General features: G+C 40.0%; 1 protein-coding gene and 1 long non-coding RNA gene across 2 annotated transcripts; both read left to right on the top strand.

The window, feature by feature from the left end:
• The first annotated feature begins 92 nt into the window (after window positions 1–92).
• On the top strand, window positions 93–2,072 carry LOC148427174 (uncharacterized). The gene is made up of 5 exons (XR_015864879.1): window positions 93–335; window positions 969–1,109; window positions 1,181–1,234; window positions 1,386–1,529; window positions 1,713–2,072. It is a non-coding gene; the product is annotated as an uncharacterized LOC148427174 (long non-coding RNA).
• A 258-nt stretch (window positions 2,073–2,330) lies between these two features.
• aar2 (AAR2 splicing factor) lies at window positions 2,331–7,748 on the top strand. The gene is made up of 4 exons (XM_088436282.1): window positions 2,331–2,528; window positions 2,645–3,419; window positions 4,581–4,810; window positions 5,945–7,748. Exons 2-4 carry the CDS (start codon window positions 2,654–2,656, stop codon window positions 6,110–6,112), a joined length of 1,164 nt encoding a protein of 387 aa, XP_088292408.1. The 5' UTR covers window positions 2,331–2,528; window positions 2,645–2,653; the 3' UTR covers window positions 6,113–7,748.
• The last annotated feature ends 13,925 nt before the right edge of the window (window positions 7,749–21,673 follow it).

The raw sequence follows: 21,673 nt of genomic DNA, 5'->3' as shown, positions 1-21,673 counted from the left end.
ATGCTTGTATTTATCATAGGACTGGTCTTATGCATGTAAGCGCATAGTTTGCGCCTATGCCATATGAGCGAAAGTGAAACGATGAAAAGATCGATTGCATTGTTTTCTTTGACTTGGCGAGATTGCGCTTAGGTGAAGCCAAGAATCAGTCATCCATGACTGGGGAAGTACACTTCCCTGAAATCTTTTTTTTTTTGTTGAGCAGCTTTTGCGCTGCTGATGGAGAGCAGTACATATCCGACTGAATCTCGTGCGGACCCCTCAAACTTGGATGCTGGCTCTTCAGATATCAATTTGTTCGCCTGGGGATACGGCGCTACAACATGAAGTAAATGGTGAGTTTTGCGTCAACAATATAATTACCCCACCTCGCACTTAAAATGTATGACAACCGGCGTCATCAACTATACTGTGCAATGTACAAAGTTAGATTAAATGTATAATCAGATTGCACATTTGTTGATCTTTTTAAGTGTTTTTTTCCCTAACAATGCAGAATAGTTTCTGTATATGTAGATCCCCGTAGTACGTTGTGTAGTAAACATGACAATTAACGCGTTTTTTTCATGTCGCAATTCTGCTCCGTATGTTTGTAATAAGCAAAACGGGGGAACAAAGCGAGTAATAAGCTCTAGTAAATTAAAATAAATATTTTTCGCATCCATTTTTTAAGAAGACAAACAATGTGCAATCCACGCTGTCGCTTACTGAGGGAGTTGATGATTTTCATGCAATTTTAGATTTGTCGCAGGTGCAGCAATTTTGACCGCCCAAATATAGTCCCGGCTATAGGATTTTTTTCTCTCTCTCTTAGGCTAATTTGGTGTTACGTATAGGGGCAGAGAAACTGTTTTTAAAATATATTTTAGAATATGAAGGGGCTTAACTTGAGTTTCTCAGATGTTTAGTGCCCTACCTCACAGGTCTTCCAGGAATCATGTTCATTCTGTCCCTTTCTGTCTCAATAGTGTCAAACAGGAAAACTATTCCACAGTGTCCAGGCCCTTCTCCTCTTCCTCTTGGTTACCTCCTGTGGAAAACGTAGATGTAACTATCAAGAAATACTGAGCTCTTATAGTGAGCTCATCTTGGTGGAGCTACAGAATCTGGTAAATGGGCTCAGTAGACTCCACATGTTTTCTGTCTTCAGTCCAACATGTTTGTCTTGCTTTGTTTGTAGGATTTGACACATTCAAATGACACATCCAAAAGGAGAGACCCCTGTCCAGGGAAGGTAAAGGGTGATATTACTTATGTCTTATCGCATCATTGCAGGCTTGGCAGCGGTCAATATGGATTTGAATTTACTTTTGCACTGTAATTTTACTCTCATCTTTCGTGTCATTGCCACAAGTACAATGCTTGCTTTGGGATTATATTGACAGAAGGCTCATCACATCCTACGCTCCATCTTTGTAATGACACAGCGGACGCGCTGTCAGCAAGCTGGCGATTACTCCGCAGACCTTGTTCGACCCCTACAGAACATGGAACAACTCATTGTTCTTAACTGCAGTCCAGGTTACCTGGTGAGTTGTTGATTGATTATTAACATCTATTTTATTCATTCACATTAACAAAGCAGCAAGTGCCCTCACAAGCTTAAAACCTCATCGACACCCTTTTGGTTTTAAACCTGAAAATAACAATGCCGAAGTGGAATAAAGGGTCCATATTTGTCAAATAATAACATCGTTCTATCATTGTTTCAGGGTAAAACAGTTTCCTGTTCAGATGTCAAGAAAATTCATGGAAAGAAGAGAATAAGGATCCAATTAAGCAAAACTATACTGGCTTTGATAACTTGTTGGCAGAAACTTCAAAGTATCTCAATGCACAGCAGGCCAAGAGAGCTCTGGAAGAGGGCAAATTGATGACAATTGAATAGGTCTAGGACGTTCGAACTTACACCCCTTCGCCCACTGATTGGTGAAGAAATGTATGAACAGTAAATGGGCTGTAAGCACTTCAAGGTGCATTGTCAAGGGTGTATTGAAATGTCATTGTTGGCATTGGTTTTGTTTTTTTCTTCCTTTTGAAAAAAAATTAAATTTCACGAACGTGTCAATTTTACAGAAGTGTCTTCTTTTTATAGTTATGCACATTCGTTCTTTTATAAACCCTTTCTGGGACAAATCTGGCAAAGAAAATTATTTTAAGGATTCAACTGTTTGTAGTGTTTGTTCAACTGGTTGTAGTAGCATTTTCGGAAGTAAAAATGTCATACACATATATTTTGCGTAGTTTGAGGAGGAATTTACAAGAACTTCTCTTGCAAAACAGTTCCTACCCGGGGTTAAATTACTATAGGACGTCCGTTACTATTTCCTTCCGAGTGGAAACATCATACCTTAGAGGGAGCTTATGAAACTGTTAACGCTGCATACGAACAGAAATATTTTTTCCCTTAAATGACTGCTTGCCACAGTAGCCAAGTAGCATTGTAGCTCACATTGCGAGTATCTTTTCAGCTGTGGCGATTTTCTTTAAAAACAAATAAAAAATACCAACAACAACAACAAGAAAACGTGAGTATGTATGACTATTTTCTGTTATGCTGGAGAATGTGGTTGCGCTAGTCTAGGCTAGCTATGTTTATGTTATTACTATTTTTTGTTTTAAACTTCAAATTCGCCGAATTTAGATTCCATAGATGGCTAGCAGTAGCAGTGTAAACATGGACCCCGATGTTGCCCGGAGGCTGTTTGAGGAGGGGGCCACCCTGGTGCTTCTGGGAGTCCCTCAAGGCACAGAGTTTGGCATTGACTGCAAGAGTTGGAAGGTTGGTCCCCGGTTCCGGGGTGTTAAGATGATCCCCCCTGGGCTACACTTTCTCAACTACTGTTCCGTCAATCCACCGAGCTGTGGAGGAGAAGTTGGCCCTAAGAGCGGCCTATTCGTCAGTCTCAAACCCAGAGACCTCCTTCTGGCGAACTGGAACCCCAAAGAAGAGGATCTAGATTTCTCTGCCTCCCAGAATGAGGAGGAAGTGAGCAGAATCCGAGCCAATCTGCAGGATCTGGACCCGTACCTGGGACCTTATCCTTACGAGGTGATGAGGAAGTGGGTGTCCCTCACAAACCGCCTGAGTGAGGAGGTGGCCAAAAACCTGCAGCCGCTCTCCGGCCGGGTACGAGCCTACAGCGATGTTGTCCCCGAGACTGAGTTCCGACACACCAAGGACCGGGCTGAGCAGCCCAGGAACGACACTGCGTGCCAGACCATGAGGGAGGGACTGGACAGGCTTCCCAAGATGAAGCTAAGGGAGGGGACACAGCTTCGCTTTTCTGACATCCCCGAGAAGACTTACCCGCCCGGAGCTACGCCTGCCCAGATCACACAGTGCAGCCTGGACTTCACCTATGCCCTCGAGACTGTGCTTGACAAGAACCACAGGCAGAATCCACTCAACTTGCTTGGTGAGTGCCTTCATAGGTACTAAATGCACTGTTACCTAACGTTGACTTTGGTTGGGCTGAGACGATAAATCGGGAAAATTGGACAGCGTTTTCTTCAAAATTTCATGATCCTGCTGTAGTATCAGCCTCATGAACCACTTGTAATAGTTTTTTAATCCTTAGAACTGACACTCTGCCACATGATATAGTGAGAAATTATGTAATTTTCCTTAAAAAGAAAAAAAATAGACTGAGAGTAGTGAGTGTGCTGCAGCGTAATCATGTAATAAATTATGATTAAATAAAATTGGTGCTGGCCCATGCCTATTTTTAATAAACAGATGGGAATTAAAACGTGTGCCTTTTAAAATCTAATTCATGATTTAGGTTCGCTGGTGCAGTTTGAATCTAGCTGGCTCCGGCCTTCCTGTGTGGAGTTTGCATGTTCTCCCCGAGGCCGCGTGCGTTCTCTCTGGGCACTCCGGCTTCCTCCCACATTCCAAAACCATGCATGGCAGCTGTATTGGACACACTAAACGGTCCTTCGGCGTGATTGGGTGTGTGAATGCTTGTTTGTCCCTGTGTTCCCCGCAATTGGCTGGCAACCAGTCGCCCGCCTATTGCCCGAAGCCAGCTGGGATAGGCACCAGCAAGCCTGCGACCAATGTGAGGATAAGCGGCTATAGAAGATGAATGGATTTATGATTTAATTGAAAAAAATAATCTACACAATCATCATTTATTGATAGAATTGTTAGTTGCATGCAGCTCTCCTTTTAAGTAATTTCATAATAAGAACTAGCGCATGCAAAATTTCTGCCTCGAAGCTAATACTTGCATTCAAAACAGTATTTGTGGTTGAGCAGTACAACAAATAAGTGACTGATTGACACTTAACCCAAAGCATTTGTATTCCTCTTCACAGAGTCCAGACATTCTATCCCATGTAATTATGTATATGTATTTAATGTTTTTGTTTTTTCCAAATATGAAGGTAAAGGAGGGTCTGAAAATAGCTGGATCGATATCAATTATTTTCTCACGTTAGGGACCAAACCAGGAACTGAATCATAATGAATTTACCTTTGTGTATCAATGTGGTGTGATGTACACAAGCAGTAAAGAAAATGGTGGGTGAAAAGACGGTCTAAAAACTGTTCCCAACTAAAACTCCTTTCCCAGGTGAGCTGCAGTTTGCCTTCGTCTGCTTCCTGATAGGAAACGTGTATGAAGGCTTCGAACACTGGAAGCGCCTTCTGACCCTGCTGTGTCGAGCGGAGGCGGCCATGATGAAACGCAAGGAGCTCTACCTGGGCCTCATCTCCGTGCTCTACCACCAGCTGGGAGAAATTCCCGCTGACTTCTTTGTAGACATCGTCTCTCAGAACAACTTTCTCACCACCACGCTGCAGGTACTAGCTTCATAAGGCACCCAATTTCTTTGTTTTAATTTTACTAAAGTATAGTAAATGTCATTTGTGATGTCATTTTCCAGCAGACAGGTCAAACAGATGCAGTAACATGATCAATTTGATGATATAGATGTTAATCAAATCAGACACGGAAGGCGCAGTACTCTGTTTTAAGTCTTTTTTGTTTTCATCCCCAAAAAATTGGCGCTGGTAAGGGAATGCTCGGTTGAAAAAATATTCATCCAAAAAACGCAACAATATTTCGCGTTCACTAAGACGCCACTAGATGGCGCCACTAGATGGCGCCAGAGCACAATCTTTCTAAAGAATGTGTCAAACTTGCAAGTTGTAAATGGCAAATGTGTGAAGTGGGAATTGAATTTGTGAATACTGTATTGCGAAGCATGTAATGTTTCATTCCTATTATATGGTCATTTTTATTTTTTTATTGATTCTTTGTCTTTTAACCCAAATGTATTCAGCTAAGGCAGTTGAGAACACATTACCATTTCACTGATGGTTTGGGCAAAACCAATGCCAAGATTTGATTAATTTTTTTTTTTTTCCTCAAAGATCAATACGTGTGATTTTTTTTTTTTTTTTTTTTTTACAAATTTTTGACTTGAAGTCCCGAAAACTGCTTACTCTCTGATGGGTTAAACTTAAAACCGAGATTTTGAAGATATAAGGACTTTGCCTAATGTTAGGAATTAACAAAACTGCCCTGGAAGCAGACAGAAAAACAGAATAATATAAAATACAAGTGGTACAATTAAATGTACACAAAATAAAGTATATAAAAAAAATGCACAAATTAAAATCCTTCTGAGTCCCAGTTTATTCATTTGCGTCCACTGTGCGTCCACTTTCTCTTAGTAAGACAGCAAAGTGAATTCTATTCAAAAACATGAGACCTCATTGGAAAGGCCAGGATGTCTTCTACTGACCTCACTAGGATTTAGTAGGCTTGCTCTGATGAGTCAAAAGAAATGTCCACCATAGTGGACATAAATTAATAGGTTGCATCTCAGGATACAGTATATCATGAATGAGCAAACAAAAAGGGTAAATTGATGTTGTTTTCCTCATTCATTTCCACAGTCTTATAGCCCTGTTTTTTTTCTCCCTCGGCAGGACTTTTTCCAGCTGGCCAGTGGACCCGGAGTGGACGAAGCACTCCGCAGGAGAGCCGAGAAGTTTAAAGCACACCTGACCAAGAAGTTTTCATGGGATTTTGAAGCAGACTTGGACGAGTGCGCACCTGTGGTGGTAGAGCTTCCTGAGGGTTTTACTGTGGACTGACTCCACGCTCACTGGAACCTCAGGCCAGCCTGGAACCTCAGGTCCCTAACCAAGATGTCATGCCACATGTCCAAGTGACCCTGCAGGCCTGTGTGTTGTCTCGCTCCTATTATCTTGTACACAGCAGTGGTGGTGGATGACTGTTCGTTGGCCCGCTTTTTGAGGTCACATAAGAAGCACGTTGTTAAACATTACTATATCCTGAGGCCTATCCTTTTTATTTGTGTCCTCTGTTACGTCCATTTTGTCTCAGCAAGACAGCAGAGTGAATTGCATCCCACCTAATCACACGAGACAACATTGGAAAGGCCGGCATGTCCTCTCCTGAGCACACTAGTAGCCAAAAGTTCTAGACTAAAAATAAGTATTCACTATAGTGGCAACAAATGAATTGGCAGGGTCATTGATCTGGATTTTTTTAGACAGTCGATGATCAAGGACAAAAATAGAACACGATAACTCAAACATTTCCTTTATTATGGGTGAACTACTTTAAATTATAATTAGCAGTTGACTGACTAGGTTGGATTACAAGTTACTGTAATAGTTAGCAACTACACTACTTAACATCAAAATGATGCCAGCTATTTTCCAACCTGTTATTAATAATATAAAATAAACGAACAAGACAGTGTTTCTACTCAAAATAGGTCTTTCTAAACAAAAGCAGATTTTATTGACGTTTAACTACTAATGTCAAACTCAACATCTATAATTTACGTTGTTTATAAATGCAAAGATTACATTTGGGGATTTCCTGCACTCACATAATTTGTTGTGACAAAGCATACTGCTCCGCGATCCATCCTTTTTTGTAGTTATTATTGTTTAAGCTATATAGATAATAATATTGATGAGAATGCTTAATACGTATTGTCATTTTTAGTTGATTCAAAAAGTAATTATGCATCTTAAACGCTATGATGTCACTCAGACTTGAAAGGTAAAAGGAATAGTCCCATAATGCATTTCATCATGTTCAATAACGCAGATTCACTTATTATCTGCTCTATAATGTTTCCTTGTTTCTTTAGGAGTAAGTAATGCATGACCGCATCACTGGGTAATTATTTGCAATATGTTTTATATTGCAGATAATTGACAATGCATCAAAATGTCTTCATGTGAGGATTAGTGGTACAGAACATAAAACATCACAGGAGTACTGTATGGTCCTACGTGAAAATAAATAAAATTACTTGTTTTGTTGACTAGTCTGACTCAAAAGGAAGAGAAATGGCAACAAAACCAGTGATATAAACTTGTAATAGAAAATGTTATGTCTCTATGTAACAGTGTTTCGATCTCAATTTTGCACCCGAGTCTGAGTCAGCTGATTTTTGAGGATCTGTCGATACCGAATACCGATTTGATACCTTGGTAATGTATTAAGGACAGGAAAAATTGTATTCAAATTGTCTTATTTAATTATTTTATCGTTTAAAAAAATGACATCTTTAATATGGTTGGTGAAGCAGTAGTTTAATTCAAGGAGCCTAAAACATTTACAGTAAGTGTTTCCCCAATGGCTGAGTTTTCTGCTGTTTTTTTTTTTTTTTTGGCATTATCTCCTTTTGGGCATATCTGTGTACTTTTATACCCTGTTAAAAATAAAATAAAATGGTCTTAACCCTTATCATTTCCTCTGATTCCGATCAGCCGATAATGATGTGATCAGCCCCGATTTACAATTGTGCGAATGGGGTCTGGGCATCTATAATTACATTATATTATTACAATGAAGCGCATTATGAAAAAATTTGGGATTCAAACATCCGTAACCCGAGGTTCACTGTAATACTAAAATGTACACTCACTATTTATCTACTGAATACACAACATCAGGACCAACTGGATGTTCGGTGTCTTGCTCAAGGAAGCTTCAAAAGGGTCACGCTAGTGTCGGGATCGAACCCGCATCTCTGTAAAAATAAAATTCTTCTCGATAAATCCCTCAAAATGTAGTTCAAGCCTTTTTTTCCTCGTTTGAGCCTAGATTTAAGCAAACGTGTTCAAAAATTCAACCTACACATGTCTGGATAAAACTGATGCCACTGAACAATTTGAATGGTTGCAAGAAAGTAAATATTCATAAATAACTTTAAATATTACAACCTAAAAGCATTTACAAAATTAGGAAAGAAAACACAATGAAAAAGAAAGCCCGGCCACGTATACCAAATAGGGCAAAGCGGAGACGTTCGCTGCCTGTTTGCAAGAACCACAGCTGCGTGAAGACAAGGTCTGAGTTTTCCCCTCCAAAGTGTGATGATCAGACTGTTATTTATGGGCTTCATGTCTGAGTCACGTGATGTGAGGCAGGCACGGGTACGTTTATTTTTTTTTGCGAGTACAGCTTGGTCACATTTGAAAATTTGATGTCCAGACATATGGCCAAGAGCAGGTGGCGCTTGCTGTCAAATCTAAAGCGGACGATGTTCTAAATCTTGCCTGTAAATGTCATACACACGCGAGCCTGCGAACACCGCGGCTGTGTTTGAACGATCTGCTCAAGTGATTAGCGGCAGGAGGTGAAAGCCAAGCGGGAGACTTCGGTGGCGTCTGCCCTTGTGATCACGTAGCGCGAGCTTGCAAATGCATTTGCCCTGTCCACTCATGGATGGAGTGCAAGCAAGTCATTGGCACAACAACGGCGGCCATAACACGCATTGCCATCTTTCACTGCTCGCATAAATGCGTCTGCACTCAAGACTTAAACCTTCCATGAGCGCTCGACTAAACAGACAAGTCCTATTTTAATCAAGCCGGCTTTAGAGCGGCCGCGCATGCTTTCCTGCCAAACGGTCCATCAGATAGCTGTCGCGCTCCCCGAATACCTGCGCATCACATGACTGATGGCTAACTTCCATTTTTACTGACTGTTGTCTTTGGCGGTGACACCCCGAGGTGAACTTGAACTCTGGCAGACCTCGTCAGAGCAGACGGGATTTGAATTCCCGGCGCCACCTCTGCTAATTTTTTCACCCAGATTCTATGTTCTTCTTCTGGGTGAAGGGATTGAGGTGACATGACGTAAGACGTGTCCTAGTGGTGCCTTTACTGGTGGAGGTGTGGACGATTGTTTTTGTTAATTATTTTTACTATTTCTGTTACACTCCCATTTATATGGGTGTAATTCTACCATCAACCACTAGATGGCGGTACACTTATTTGATTCGAGAGTGTTATATACCGTATTTTCTGCACTATAAGGCACACCTAAAAGCCTGAATTTTTTTAAGAAGCTGATGGTGCGCCTTATAATCAGGTGCGCCTTATATATGGATCAATATTGAGATTCGTAGATGGGGAATGAAGTGATAACGTAAGCTTTACCTCTTTCTTTTGTGTGTTTACAGGTGAACAAGGTTGGTCATATTGACTGAGTTATTATGCTATTGAGAGTTTAGTTATTATTTGAGTTATTATTGTTATTACTTTGAATATTACTATATTGTGATTGAAATTTTTTTAATATGTCATTAGTTGAGGGTGCGCCTTATAATCCGGTGTGCCTTATATATGGAAAAGGTTTAAAAATGTCATTAATTGAGGATGCCCCTTATAATCCGGTGCGCCTTATAGTTCAGAAAATACGGCAATATAATTGTTTTTTGTTTATTTTATTATTTAACTATTGCATGCCATTTGGGAGGCAAGGTCTTACACCTTATCCACGTCTGCCTCACCGTGCAGAGGTCACAGGTTCAATTCCAGTTACGGCCTTTCTGTGAGGAGTTTGCATGTTCTCCCTGTGCCTCCGTAGGTTTCTATCCAAGTAATCTGTTTTCCTCCCAAAATTCCTTCTGTGATGTAGTTTATATGCATCCTATACACGGTAACATTAAAAAAAAAAAAAATTCCATCCTATATTTGTAGAATTATGGAAATAACTCACCTGTACTAAATCACTCTTAGGTTCCCTAATGCTTTGATAATATGGAATGAAAAGCTCCGCTGTCTTAAGTCTGGACATTTTGGCTTTGCTAATCTATTTTTAGAGCGTATGACACACTAAGTGTATCATGCATCATGGTGTGTACAGTTTTGCTTTAGCTCAAAGGTTGGTGAAACACACACATATACTGTTTGTGACGTAATTTACGCATGCCTCTTGAAAGGCCTGCGGGATTTATTTTCTGACATATTAAGCATGCTTTCATGCAGTCACAAAAAATCTTCAGTGAGCTATTCCCATATCTGACCGAGGTAACAATAAATCTACTTCTTCCTGTCTCCTTTGTGTACTTTTACCCCCCCATCCACCTTTTCCCCGTCATATTCCACATCCTCTTCTCCCCGTCCTGGCTCATGCTGAGTTACGGCACCGTCATCCAAAGTAACAGCGGGAAGTTCTGATTTGATCTTCCGTCTGGACCAAATGTACCCCGGCTCTCTGGACTTCATCGGTAATCATGCGCCAATCCCGCAAGAACATTCATTCGTTCTCATCAAGTTGTGTTTATTATGGAGCACGAATCTTTAAATGAGCATTTTGCTGGAGTCGTGCTGGCCAAAAGCCCAGATTACCGGCGCTCTGATATGTTTCCGTACCAGTGACTGTTTGGTGGTACATGTCTTACTCGAACCAGGTGGCCGAATGTTTGGCTCACAGGAAGCCATTTTTCTTCTGTTGGACCACAGGGAATAGACACAACCCTAAGATGCACACGGTAAATAGTTTGATACAAAGCAAGTGAGAGCAGATGCCCTCGAAGGCTTTGGAATATCTGACTAATTTGCTGGCCAGGGTTTTCATGAAGCTCTGACCAACTTTTTGAGTGCAGGTTCTCATTACAGGCTAAGCTAGCTTAATATAAAGTGCTGTGGAATATCTGCAGTCAAATGCTCCTGGGGTCACACAATTAAGAAAATACCCCCCCCCCCTTTGATTTACTTATTTATTAATTTTTAAATACTACTGTCACGTTAGCCCTTACTCAGCTCAGCAAGCATCACTAGACTAACTTGGCTAAACTTCTTAAAAAATGGAGGATCTTTGAGACGTGATGGCATAATTGCCTGTCAATTCAGAAGGTTTTTGGCAAACTCTGACTAATAAAAAACATTAATCAAACAAAATTGTGTGCATGATACTCCTATACATTTGCACCCATTTGTTAGTCAAATTTACCATAATGCCTCTAAAACTCCCATAGGCCCCTGTAAAAAATTACACATAGCCCATTTAAATAGACTTTCCTTTATCTAGCGCTTTTCTACCTTTGGTACTCAAAGCGCTTTACACTAACCAGTCGTTTACTAACTGATGATGCAGCATCAGCAGCAATGGTCGAACCAACAGCCTCCCAACTAGGAGAGAACCACTCCACCGCTGAGCCATGTTACAAAAAAAAAAAAAAGAAAAAGCAACTGAGCTTTAGATATGCGACCGACGCCAACAAGCTTGGAGTATATTCAAGGATAATCCAACGGAATTCCTGACCTGCCATGCTAGGAATTCCATCGCAGCATTTCGGTAGTCATTTCAAACATCTCGCTCTTTTATTGTCTGTACCTCAACAACCGAGAGCATGAGAAAACAGCAGAGTAGATTAGCATGCCAGCTTTGTTTAATCGCGACCCCCCATACACACACACACACACACACACACACACACACACACACACACACACACACACACACATAAACATAGCGATGATGGTTTTTGCCCATCGTGGGTTGTGGTTGTTGAGGCGGATGCATATATTTCATATCCGCTCCAGCATGGAGAAGGGATTTGTTTGTCTTTCAGATTCCTGGATGAGGGTCTAAAGCCATACAGGGGAGGTATTTATTCTACCCCTTCTCAAAGCCATGGGAGCCATAGTACCCCCAGCCCCTACTTCAAAACTGTGTCATAAAAATCCACAAAATAATCATGTGACAGCCCAGCATTTCCAACCTCTGTGACTGTTGATCCACTGGTGCAAAGGGTATTTTTCCTGGAGAGCTGTTTTCACCTTTTTTAAAATTTTTTCAACGATGTACGCTGTGTGAAACATTTTTTGAGTACCATTTAACCAACACCAAGCTCTTTTTTGGATCAGAAAAAAAGGCTTGAGACAGTTCTTTCCTACCCAACTGATTTATTCAATTTTTAAATGGCATCTGTAGTGTTTTTTACTCCAGAGAATAGTTATCCATCTTATTTCTTAAATGTCTGCTAAATAATTGTGTCGCCAATGACAATGATGTATCTGTATTCTATAAATAATGACAGTATACACTACAAATGAGTCACTATGCACACTATGGCAATATGTGGCTTCATGTTCCAAACAATTTGCTCTTAATTTGAAAAGTGTACAGTTCATTTCACAGTAATAAAAAGCAACCAATTAAATTTGCTGATACCTGCAAAACTACTTTTAAAATCTCACATACTATGGAGTAAGATCGCTGCCAAAAAGACGTACGCATGTCACAATTCCTATGAGTATGAATCTCGGACACACGGCTTCACGTCTTTGCATGAATCGCTCCTTTGGATTCTTGAGTCTGATCCTTTGCATGCGTGGATCTCAGCTTTTGGGTTTCAGTTGAATATGCAAATTATGATGCCAAGCTATCAGGCAAAGTCAGTCGATCCGCGTAGAGCAGAAAAGAGATGGTCAAATTTAACGTGAACTGACCAGAAGCTTTCAATGGCTCATCAAGCTTCAATCATAAGGATAAAGTATGCGCGTTTTTTTAATGCTTAAATTAAGGTTTTATGGGCCGTTTGTGGCTAATTTTTTTTGCAGAGTGCCGTCACTTTGAGAAGCTTCTGTTGCAGTTAGTGATCTCTGCAGGCACAGCCAAGCACTGCAGTTGATTTGGAAAAAGCCCTCCGAATTGGTCTTTATGAACCCACGAACGCTGTAGTGGAATCCCGATACAAAATAAAGTTGATTTAATTACAAATAAAGTTGATTTGCTTATTTATTGTTACGCTTATGTGGCAGTTAATCACTTACAAATGTATAATTTACATGAATGATTATCAATCAATAAATGCATTTAAGGTTTCAAGTCATAAGCCTGTCGGTGAAACACACACGTCTCACGAGAGTCTTACTCATACGAATGGTGAAACACGCTTACTCCATCTCCATAACATACCCTAAATAACCTTCACGTACTCCCATTTGAGAACGAGGGCACCGTGGTGTCATCTCGGGAGCTTCAAGATATTGAATTGAACATAACGCCGTGTGACTAGATCCCATTCTGCCTCATCCATCCTCTTTCATGCGTGCTCGCCATTCTGACCCTGCCCCGGAGGCCATGAAATGAGATTACGAGCGCAAAGTAGAGCTCTCTCCCTACTTATGAGCCCGGCTTGAAAATCTATCAGTAGAAACTGCTGATTGGTGGTTTTGAGAGCTAACAGCAGTTGACGTTGCACTGAGCATGCTCCATGTCATCGCGTGTCGCAGGATGAGGTTAGACGTCAAGGTGATCACGGTTGGAGCATCTGCGCCCCTCCTGTCATAAGTGATTCCAGTCGAGCAAAAGGTTCAGCAATTGCATTCCTTGCATACCGGCGCCCTTCGCTGACGGGGCCGCATGCGCAGGTCACAAGGCCACAACAGGGAGCGGATTTATGGTTGGGAAGCCAAATCCCAGATGACACCAGCGTTTCCATGATTCCTGGATTCACTTTTTCCCGCTGTGGGAATATGGGTCAACACGCCGGGTAAACAGAGCCCCACCCCCCCCAAAAAAAAGAGGGCTGGAAGGATTTGGGCAAGAATTTTCAACCGTACTGCCTTTTGACCTTTGACCCACTGAGAGGCAAACTCCGCGGGGGCTGACCTCTTCTGACAGACTAATTGGCGTGAACGATAACGTGCGATCTCTTGTGGTTGCTTGAGCTTGAACTTATCTAAGGAGGCGTTGGCGGCTCCAGTGGCTGAGTGAAGACACCTGCTTGGGGGGATGAGATGCTCTTTGATGTTCTGTTAACTTGCACCTCTCCCTTCTCAGCTCGCTGACTCTTGGATTGCCACACGCACCAATCGTCATGATAGAAGAAGCTCGGACCAGCACGGCGGCCAAATAGTTTGCGTATCTCAGATTAACACCTTGGCAGCGTTCCTCGACCTTCTTTTTGTATTAACTTTGTGGTTACTGTGAAATGTACTTTTTAGAATTTGTAATCCAATTGGACTTCCTTTGAAACTCCAAGTCTGTTTTGCCAACGAACAAAGAACGATGGACCGGTTCAGCATGTAAAAATGGCCGATATCGATGAATGGAGTATAAATGTATTACTCTTCATGCTAATATCAGGGGTCACCAACCTCTTTGAAACAAAGTGCTACTTCTTTGTTATTGAGTAATATCAACATGTACCGATTTAATACACACTATCTTATACAAAGGTCCTGCTGCTGTGATGGTATACAAATCACTATTGTAATTCATTATGCTCAATATATGAATGAATGACACATTTCAATATTTAACATATGTCTTTTTTTCCCATTCAGAACATAATTCACAAGTGTCAAATCCACACAGCAAAGGTTAGTGCAATCGACCATTAATGATGACTTTTAATGAACTGGTAACACACACACACACAATCATATTTGCCTCCATCAGGCTTCTAGGGACATTTTAGTCCGTTTATTGCTTAAAGTGCATGCAGGTTGATTGCAGCTCCTGCATGTGTTTGTTGATTTCAACATGATTACTGGATTTAGGTGGACTGCAGACTCTAAAAAGAAACACCCGGACACAGTTACTTGTAACTATGAATGGTGTCTCCCTTTTCAACTAGCTTTAATTTTTTTTTTTTGTTAAAATCATTTATGGATTTCAAAGACACTACTCTTTTTTTTTTTAAATCGGTCTCCAAGCATGTTAATCACATTAATTACTGGATGCAACATTTAAATAACTTGGATTTGAAAAAATACAGATCAAAATAAGGACATAATTCCAAAATGGCATCCTCAAATAGAGGTTGTGAGATGCACACTATCTCACATTGCTCTCGTTCACATACTAGGGACAATTGGAAAACTCCGTATACTCTGTTATGCAGCGAACGAATATGTTGACAAATACCTGAAAGTATAAGTGAGCATATACAATGACAAATAAGAGAGCGTGTACATTGACGTAAAAGAAAGCGTTTATGGTGCTGTATTTGTACTGAACATATATATGTTGACGTATGAGTGAACGTATATGCGGTTTCAGGAAAATATAGGCTCATAAAACATATTTGATATCAGTAGTTTATTCAGTTTAATTATTTTAAAATTCCAGATTCCCCCCTAAACTAGAATGCGTTGACCCAACTTTTCACGTGCCACCTCTCGTCACCTGTCGGGTCAATGATTTATTTTTGAACACATCTCTACTATGATCCCAAAAGAGGACGCTTTAATGTATTATTTAAACAACCTTCTTTCTGTCTATAGTTTAAAATCACCTGTTGCTTTCCTCTTGACAGTGAAAGACGTACACATTTTAAAATTTAAAATAAAAAAAACTTTAAAACTCTGAAGAAGGCGAATGTAAAACCTCTTAGTTTTTAATTAGTTACACTTTCAGTCAAATATTTTTCTGTGGACAAACATGTATTTATGATTTTTTTTTTGAGAACAGGTCTGACACTTTATGTTGAATATATTTTGTGGACAAATATTTATAGTCCCAAAAAATGACACTTTATGTTTATTATTTTTCTGTGGACAAATATTAATTTATAATTACTTCTTTTTGAGAGCAGGTCTGACATTTCATGTTGATTACGTTTTGTGGACAAATACTGAATTTATTAATAATTAGGTTATTACTTTTTGATAACAGATCTCTTATATGATCCAAAAGAGGACACTTTATGTTGATTTTTTTTTTTTTTGTGGACCAATACAAATAAAGTTTGAAAACGTTTTTTTTAAGTCTTTTTTTTTCCCCCCTAAAAAATAATTTGCACTGGTTAAAGGGTACTTGGCTGAAAACATATTTCACATCACTGGTTAAGAACCACTGCTGTAGGTGAACAAATATGTTGTCTTACAAGCATGCATATAAGTTGACGTGCAAGTGTGTATATACATTAACGTACAGGTGAACGTAAGCACCTACATATAGGATTTCTCTCTAAGTTTCAAGAATTCGGGATCCAAGACTTAAAATGCCCTCTGTTTGCTTTTCCCAAGAGTGTTTGATATCTGACTGTAAAAATACAGTCTGCTCAATTAGCCAGGTCATGCAGTGCAATTCTCAAAACAACTTTTAACCACTGTAAGTATTTCTAATGAGCATTAGTCCGAAAGGGGCTGCCAGGCAGGCGGAGGAGAGGCCCTCTCCTCCGTCTGATTGGCAAAGCCAAAATAATTTCCATACCTCCATCAATTAAGTTCATTTGGAGAAAACCCATGTGTTTTTGCTTACTGCTAAAAGTGTTTGAATTACTTTACTGAGTAGGGTTCTTTTATTTTGATGCTGAATGGGTTTTTGTTATGACCAGCTCAGTGGTTTGGACTTAAAAATACCACTGAGGACAATAAGCATATACGTGTGTGTATGTGTGTGTGTTTCCGCACGTGAGCTCATTACTGAACATGGACTTCCCTTCAGCTGGCAGCGCAGAAGGAAACTTGGAGCACGGCATGAGATTTCAAGAGTTGTTTACGATGCTTGACTTACACAAGATACATTTAGTTGTTTGGATTCAGTCAGTGGAATTCAGTTTGTGAATTCAAACTTGTAAATCAAGTTCATGCAAGCAGAAAGGAGTCAGTGTTTTTTCAAAGGACAATGTGCCGTATGCCTTCTTCATTGTTTTGCATTGTGAAACTCGATTTTGTGCGAAAGACGTTATCTGTCTGTGAGGACGTTTTTAGTTTTGTGAAGTTTTGTTCATCTCCCTCCAGCCACTTGTTTCTTGTCCAGGTGTGCCTCGTCGTCTTAGCGATTTGTATGTTTTTAGTCCTGTGCTGACTTGTTACTTTTCCAGTTTGTAAGTATTTTCTATTGCGGTGAGTGCTTTGCTTCCTTGACTTTCTTTGCTACATTTTATCCGCACGAATCTTAATATATTAATAAGTCCCCTATTCATTTTTTATGGCAATACTAAATAGTTTAAGAGTCGATACAAATAGAGTGACAAGATTTATTCTAGCAGGCAAAGGTGCGCATTATCACTGTTTTGATTGTGGCTTTTCCAAGCTAGCTGTACTAGTGCATGCTCACAGACAGAAGCTTGAAGGTTTTTTTTATTTTTTATTTTTTTTTCTCTCGCATTCGCGATTCACTGTCTCTCAACTGTAGTACGAGAGGCATACGTCTGTGAGTATCGGTCATTCATGTGTTTAGTTTGTGTTTGTTTCAGAAACCACTCGTTTATCTTGTAGCAACTTTACAGTGCTAATGCGCTAGCGGGTTAATAGCGTTTTCACTATAACATTAGCATTAAGCTAATGGGCAATTCCTATTAAGACCAACAGCTGAAAAATGTAACCTCCCTATGAATATTTGTGCTGTATTTCCTCTTTGGTTGTGGAGAAGAACGTCGGTAAACAACTTGTAACGGTTTGTTTGTATTTTCTATATTGCAGTTTCACATGACTTCTTCAGTAAACATCAAAAGCTTACCAGGTCTCTTGGTGTTTGTTGAAGAACTTTGTTAGCTATCTGCCAAGTTGACAAATATAAACAAGGGCAGACTAAGTGGCATATGGTAGTTCGGATCAGATATAGGGGACACTGAGTTTTTAGGATAATGCAATTGAATTGCCTACGAAATATAACGTTTTTGGTATCTTCCTTTATACACAAATGACTCATTATTTATAAAGGACTTTCAGGTAAGGCTACTTTTAAACATATTTTAAAATCTCACCGACTCCTTCATGTACTCTCATTGAGAACCACTGCTCTACGCCGTTGGTTATTTAATGGGGATATGTGAAGGGAAGAGAATTTCTGCAGGTAACAGAAAATCATATTTAATGCAATTTCATGCTGTGATAGAAACAGTACATTTTTTCTTTTCAGCTTGAGAACAAATTAATCGGGTCATGAAGCTACTTTTTGCTAAATTGCATTGCAGTGACTCCTTTGCAAAAGGTTGTCTACTTTTACTTTGTTACGTTTCATACGGATGCACTGCATTGTCATCAGTGATACAGCTTTCCAACAGAAGAACCAGAAATAAAACAGATCCTCTATTTTGTGCTATTGCTAGCCTAATAAAATAGTTCTAGATATAGCATCGTTAATGTAGTTCAAAAGTTTAATAAATCAAACACCATTGGCACAGCACTCTGTTTGAAGTCCTTTTTTTCATCAAAAATACTATACGTTAGGAGGTACTTGGCTGAAAAAAAACAACTCACAAGGGTTCTTAGAAAAAAAAAAACAAGCAACAAAAGCTTTTAGAGTGCCTGCCAGGAGAATATAACGATGATGATGATTTTGGACTGTATTTTCAACAAATTTCATTTTCTCTCTGTGAAAGGAACTTGGCTTATTTTTGGGCATGCACTTATCGGGTGAGTGCCCACATACAGTTTTAGTACGTTAAATGGATCCTCTCAGCTGCTCGTCTTTCATGGTGGACTCACAAACTGTGAGAAGCACAGAGGTATTATCTTATAATTTGCTCAGCCCGTCATCTGATTTCAAGTTCACATGGTTCTGTTGATGACATTTATGTTGTTACGGAGCTTATGTAACGGCCTGGCCAGTGTGTGCTCTTACATCAGCACAGCACAGGACACTTGTGTCCTTGAAATGGAACGCGAACTTGGAGTATTTTAAGCAGTGCATGCTGAGCCATCACAAAGGCCAAACAGAACCTAAAAAATAGCAATACCAGGAAATCAAGCGATTCGATCATCCCAATTTTGAATATTCCAAATCAATGGTTGACTTCGCTGTCTTTTTGGGTGTTGGACTGAGAAGTACGTTTTCTGGATATTTTGGCCTGGATGCAAGCAGGATTAATAAATAATGCAGGGAATGTAGTGCGAAGCCAAGTTCACATCTGCCTTTTGTTGGACCAGCTGGACTTAAAGCTTATTTCTTAAGTTTTGATGACTGGAATTTTTCTGTCATTTTTACCTGCATGTAGTATTGTTAGACCTTTTGATACCTGCCAGTTATTTACACTAACACTCTATTTACAATATAGTACAATGCAGTTAACTTCTTTCATGAAACTGACTGTGCCGTGTCACCCTTGCCACCCCAGAAGAAAAATTCTGGCTACGCCCTGATATAAAGGCGCATGGGATTGCGACCGAGATTGTAAGGCACATTTCATGTGATGGTTGATAATACGTAAATGACAAAAACTTGCTTACTCATGCGATAATGTATTTTAACATTCTTGATTTCAAGCAAGTTTTCTTAATACTGATTGGTTCACAGCCTGGTCATGTTTGTTTTCAGTTTGGCAAAATGGATCACATTCTTGTTTAGCTGCCTCTTGGGGTGAATGTGAATTTGGCCAATTTTGAAGATGTTATCACAAGTAATCTTTTCACATATTATGTCCTAGAAGAAGGTTTGCCCTTGGAGCAAATGGCTGTCCACAGGGTGTATTTAAAGAACCCAATTCCATTAGTCAAACCATTTCCTCTCCAAAATGATGAATTACACTTCAAGAAAAGAAATAAGTCCTTGCTAGTTATTTGCTGCCAAGCACAGCATTCAAATAGATCAGTGTTTCCCAAGCTTTACTAAGCCAAGATACATATTTTACATTTTGAAAAGTCTCGTTTCATAGTATTGCACAAAAATCACATGAAATGTGGTGCCTTGAGATGTGAGTTTAATTAATTTGTGCCACCATTCAAAACAATTGTATCCAAGGGCATGGAAGCCATCTGCAATTCTGGCAAAATGGATTCTCCTAAACGTTGAGTGTGCACCCCAACACACACACACACACACACACACACACACACACACACACACACACACACACACACACACAAACACGCACACAAACACACACACACGCGTGCGCGCGCACACACACACACACACACACACACACACACGCGCGCGCCCCGGCGGAAAGCTCATGAAGGTCGACGTCTAATATTTGGTCCCAGGACGTTGCTGCTTGGATCTGAGAATTAATGCAAATTCAAATAATCAATTTTGGCCTAATTCCAATTAGCCTATGAATTGGTGTTCGCTTTTGTGCTTTAACTGCTGCATTGTGTTGGGATTGTATTTTCTTGATGTTCTCAACAACTAAGCTAAGAGCTCATTTACCATGAGAAAGTCATGGTAAATTTCTCACATTTTAAAAAGTGAATGAAATATTAGAAATTTAACAATGTTCACACAGCACACCTGTTTTGGGCGTGCACAGTGGATGGGAATTATTGAAGTAAAGGACCCTTTCATTATACTGGTCAGTGGTAACAATGATAGTTTCCATTGACTTTTCCAAATGTGCTCTGGAAGCACATGATTTTCAGCGCATGTTACTGTTCCCCTTTCAGTCTAATGCTCTCCCTCCATCTCCTCACGTGTAAACGACCCAGTCTGCACAACGTGGCATCCTGTACCCGCTGGTACCAGCATCCAGGCAATGCCTGCTGGGCTTGTTTGGAATCCTTTTTGGCAAGAGGCCATACAGACGCGTGACGTCTGCAACTTGATTTGGAAGAAGACTTTCACAGTTCTCACACAAAAACACATGAACGAGGATCAGGGCTAGTGAAGGGGAACAAAACGGTCGGCAGGATTCTCACTTTTACCTCAGGATTCTGACTTTATTTTCTGGAGTCAATCAGAAGTCTGGAATTTTAACTCACAATTCTTATTTTATTCTCAGAAATCAGTCCGACGAGCCTATAGTGAGAATACTGACTAATCTCAAACTCCAAACTTTAAAAGGCCTGTAAACTATTTTTTTTTATGCTGGCCCTAATCATCTTCCTTAAAAACAAAACAAAACAAAAAAACACTCACAAAAAACAAGATTGTAATTGGGTTGTTATTTGCGTGGAACTCAAACTTGTCAACATGTATCAACGACTCATTCAATAAGACATTCATGCATAATGTCTCACTGGTAAATACAAATCTGGCAGGTGGAAAGAAAGAGCTTCATGGGTCATATGTTGTTAGTGAGCCAGTGAACTGTGTGACAGTGAGCCTAATCGCTCCTCTGCAGGGCCGTCTCCCTCCATCTGGGACCTTCATATGAGACCAGTACTGTACTGAAATGACCGACCTTAAAAAGACACTTGTGACCAGAAAGAGCGAGAGAAGAGTAGTCCAAAAAATATAATGAAGTTGAAATATTTTTCCCCCTGTGAAAGAGTATCCGTTTAGCATTCTCAAATTCCGGACTCCCTATCGTTGCCTGAACGCTACCAGAATGAGATCATGTGAAAGTGTAACAAAAAAAAAAAAAAAAAAAAAAAAAAAAAAAAAGGAATTGCGGGGCGACTGTTCCGGCTTGACTGACATCCAAATTCAATTTTATTTCAACAGAGGTTCATGAAAGCTCCAGTCACCTTCAGCTCCTTTGCACCATTGAAAAAGTTACATCGGCAAGCAATTTTTGGCAAAAAGGAAAAAGCTTG

Source organism: Hippichthys cyanospilos, chromosome 2 (genome assembly GCF_059441005.1).
Source record: "Hippichthys cyanospilos isolate Australia breed blue-spotted pipefish chromosome 2, RoL_Hcya_1.0, whole genome shotgun sequence".
Taxonomy (NCBI): Eukaryota; Metazoa; Chordata; class Actinopteri; order Syngnathiformes; family Syngnathidae; genus Hippichthys; species Hippichthys cyanospilos.
Note: the sequence above shows the minus strand (reverse complement) of the source record. Positions and strands in the feature narration are given on the sequence as shown.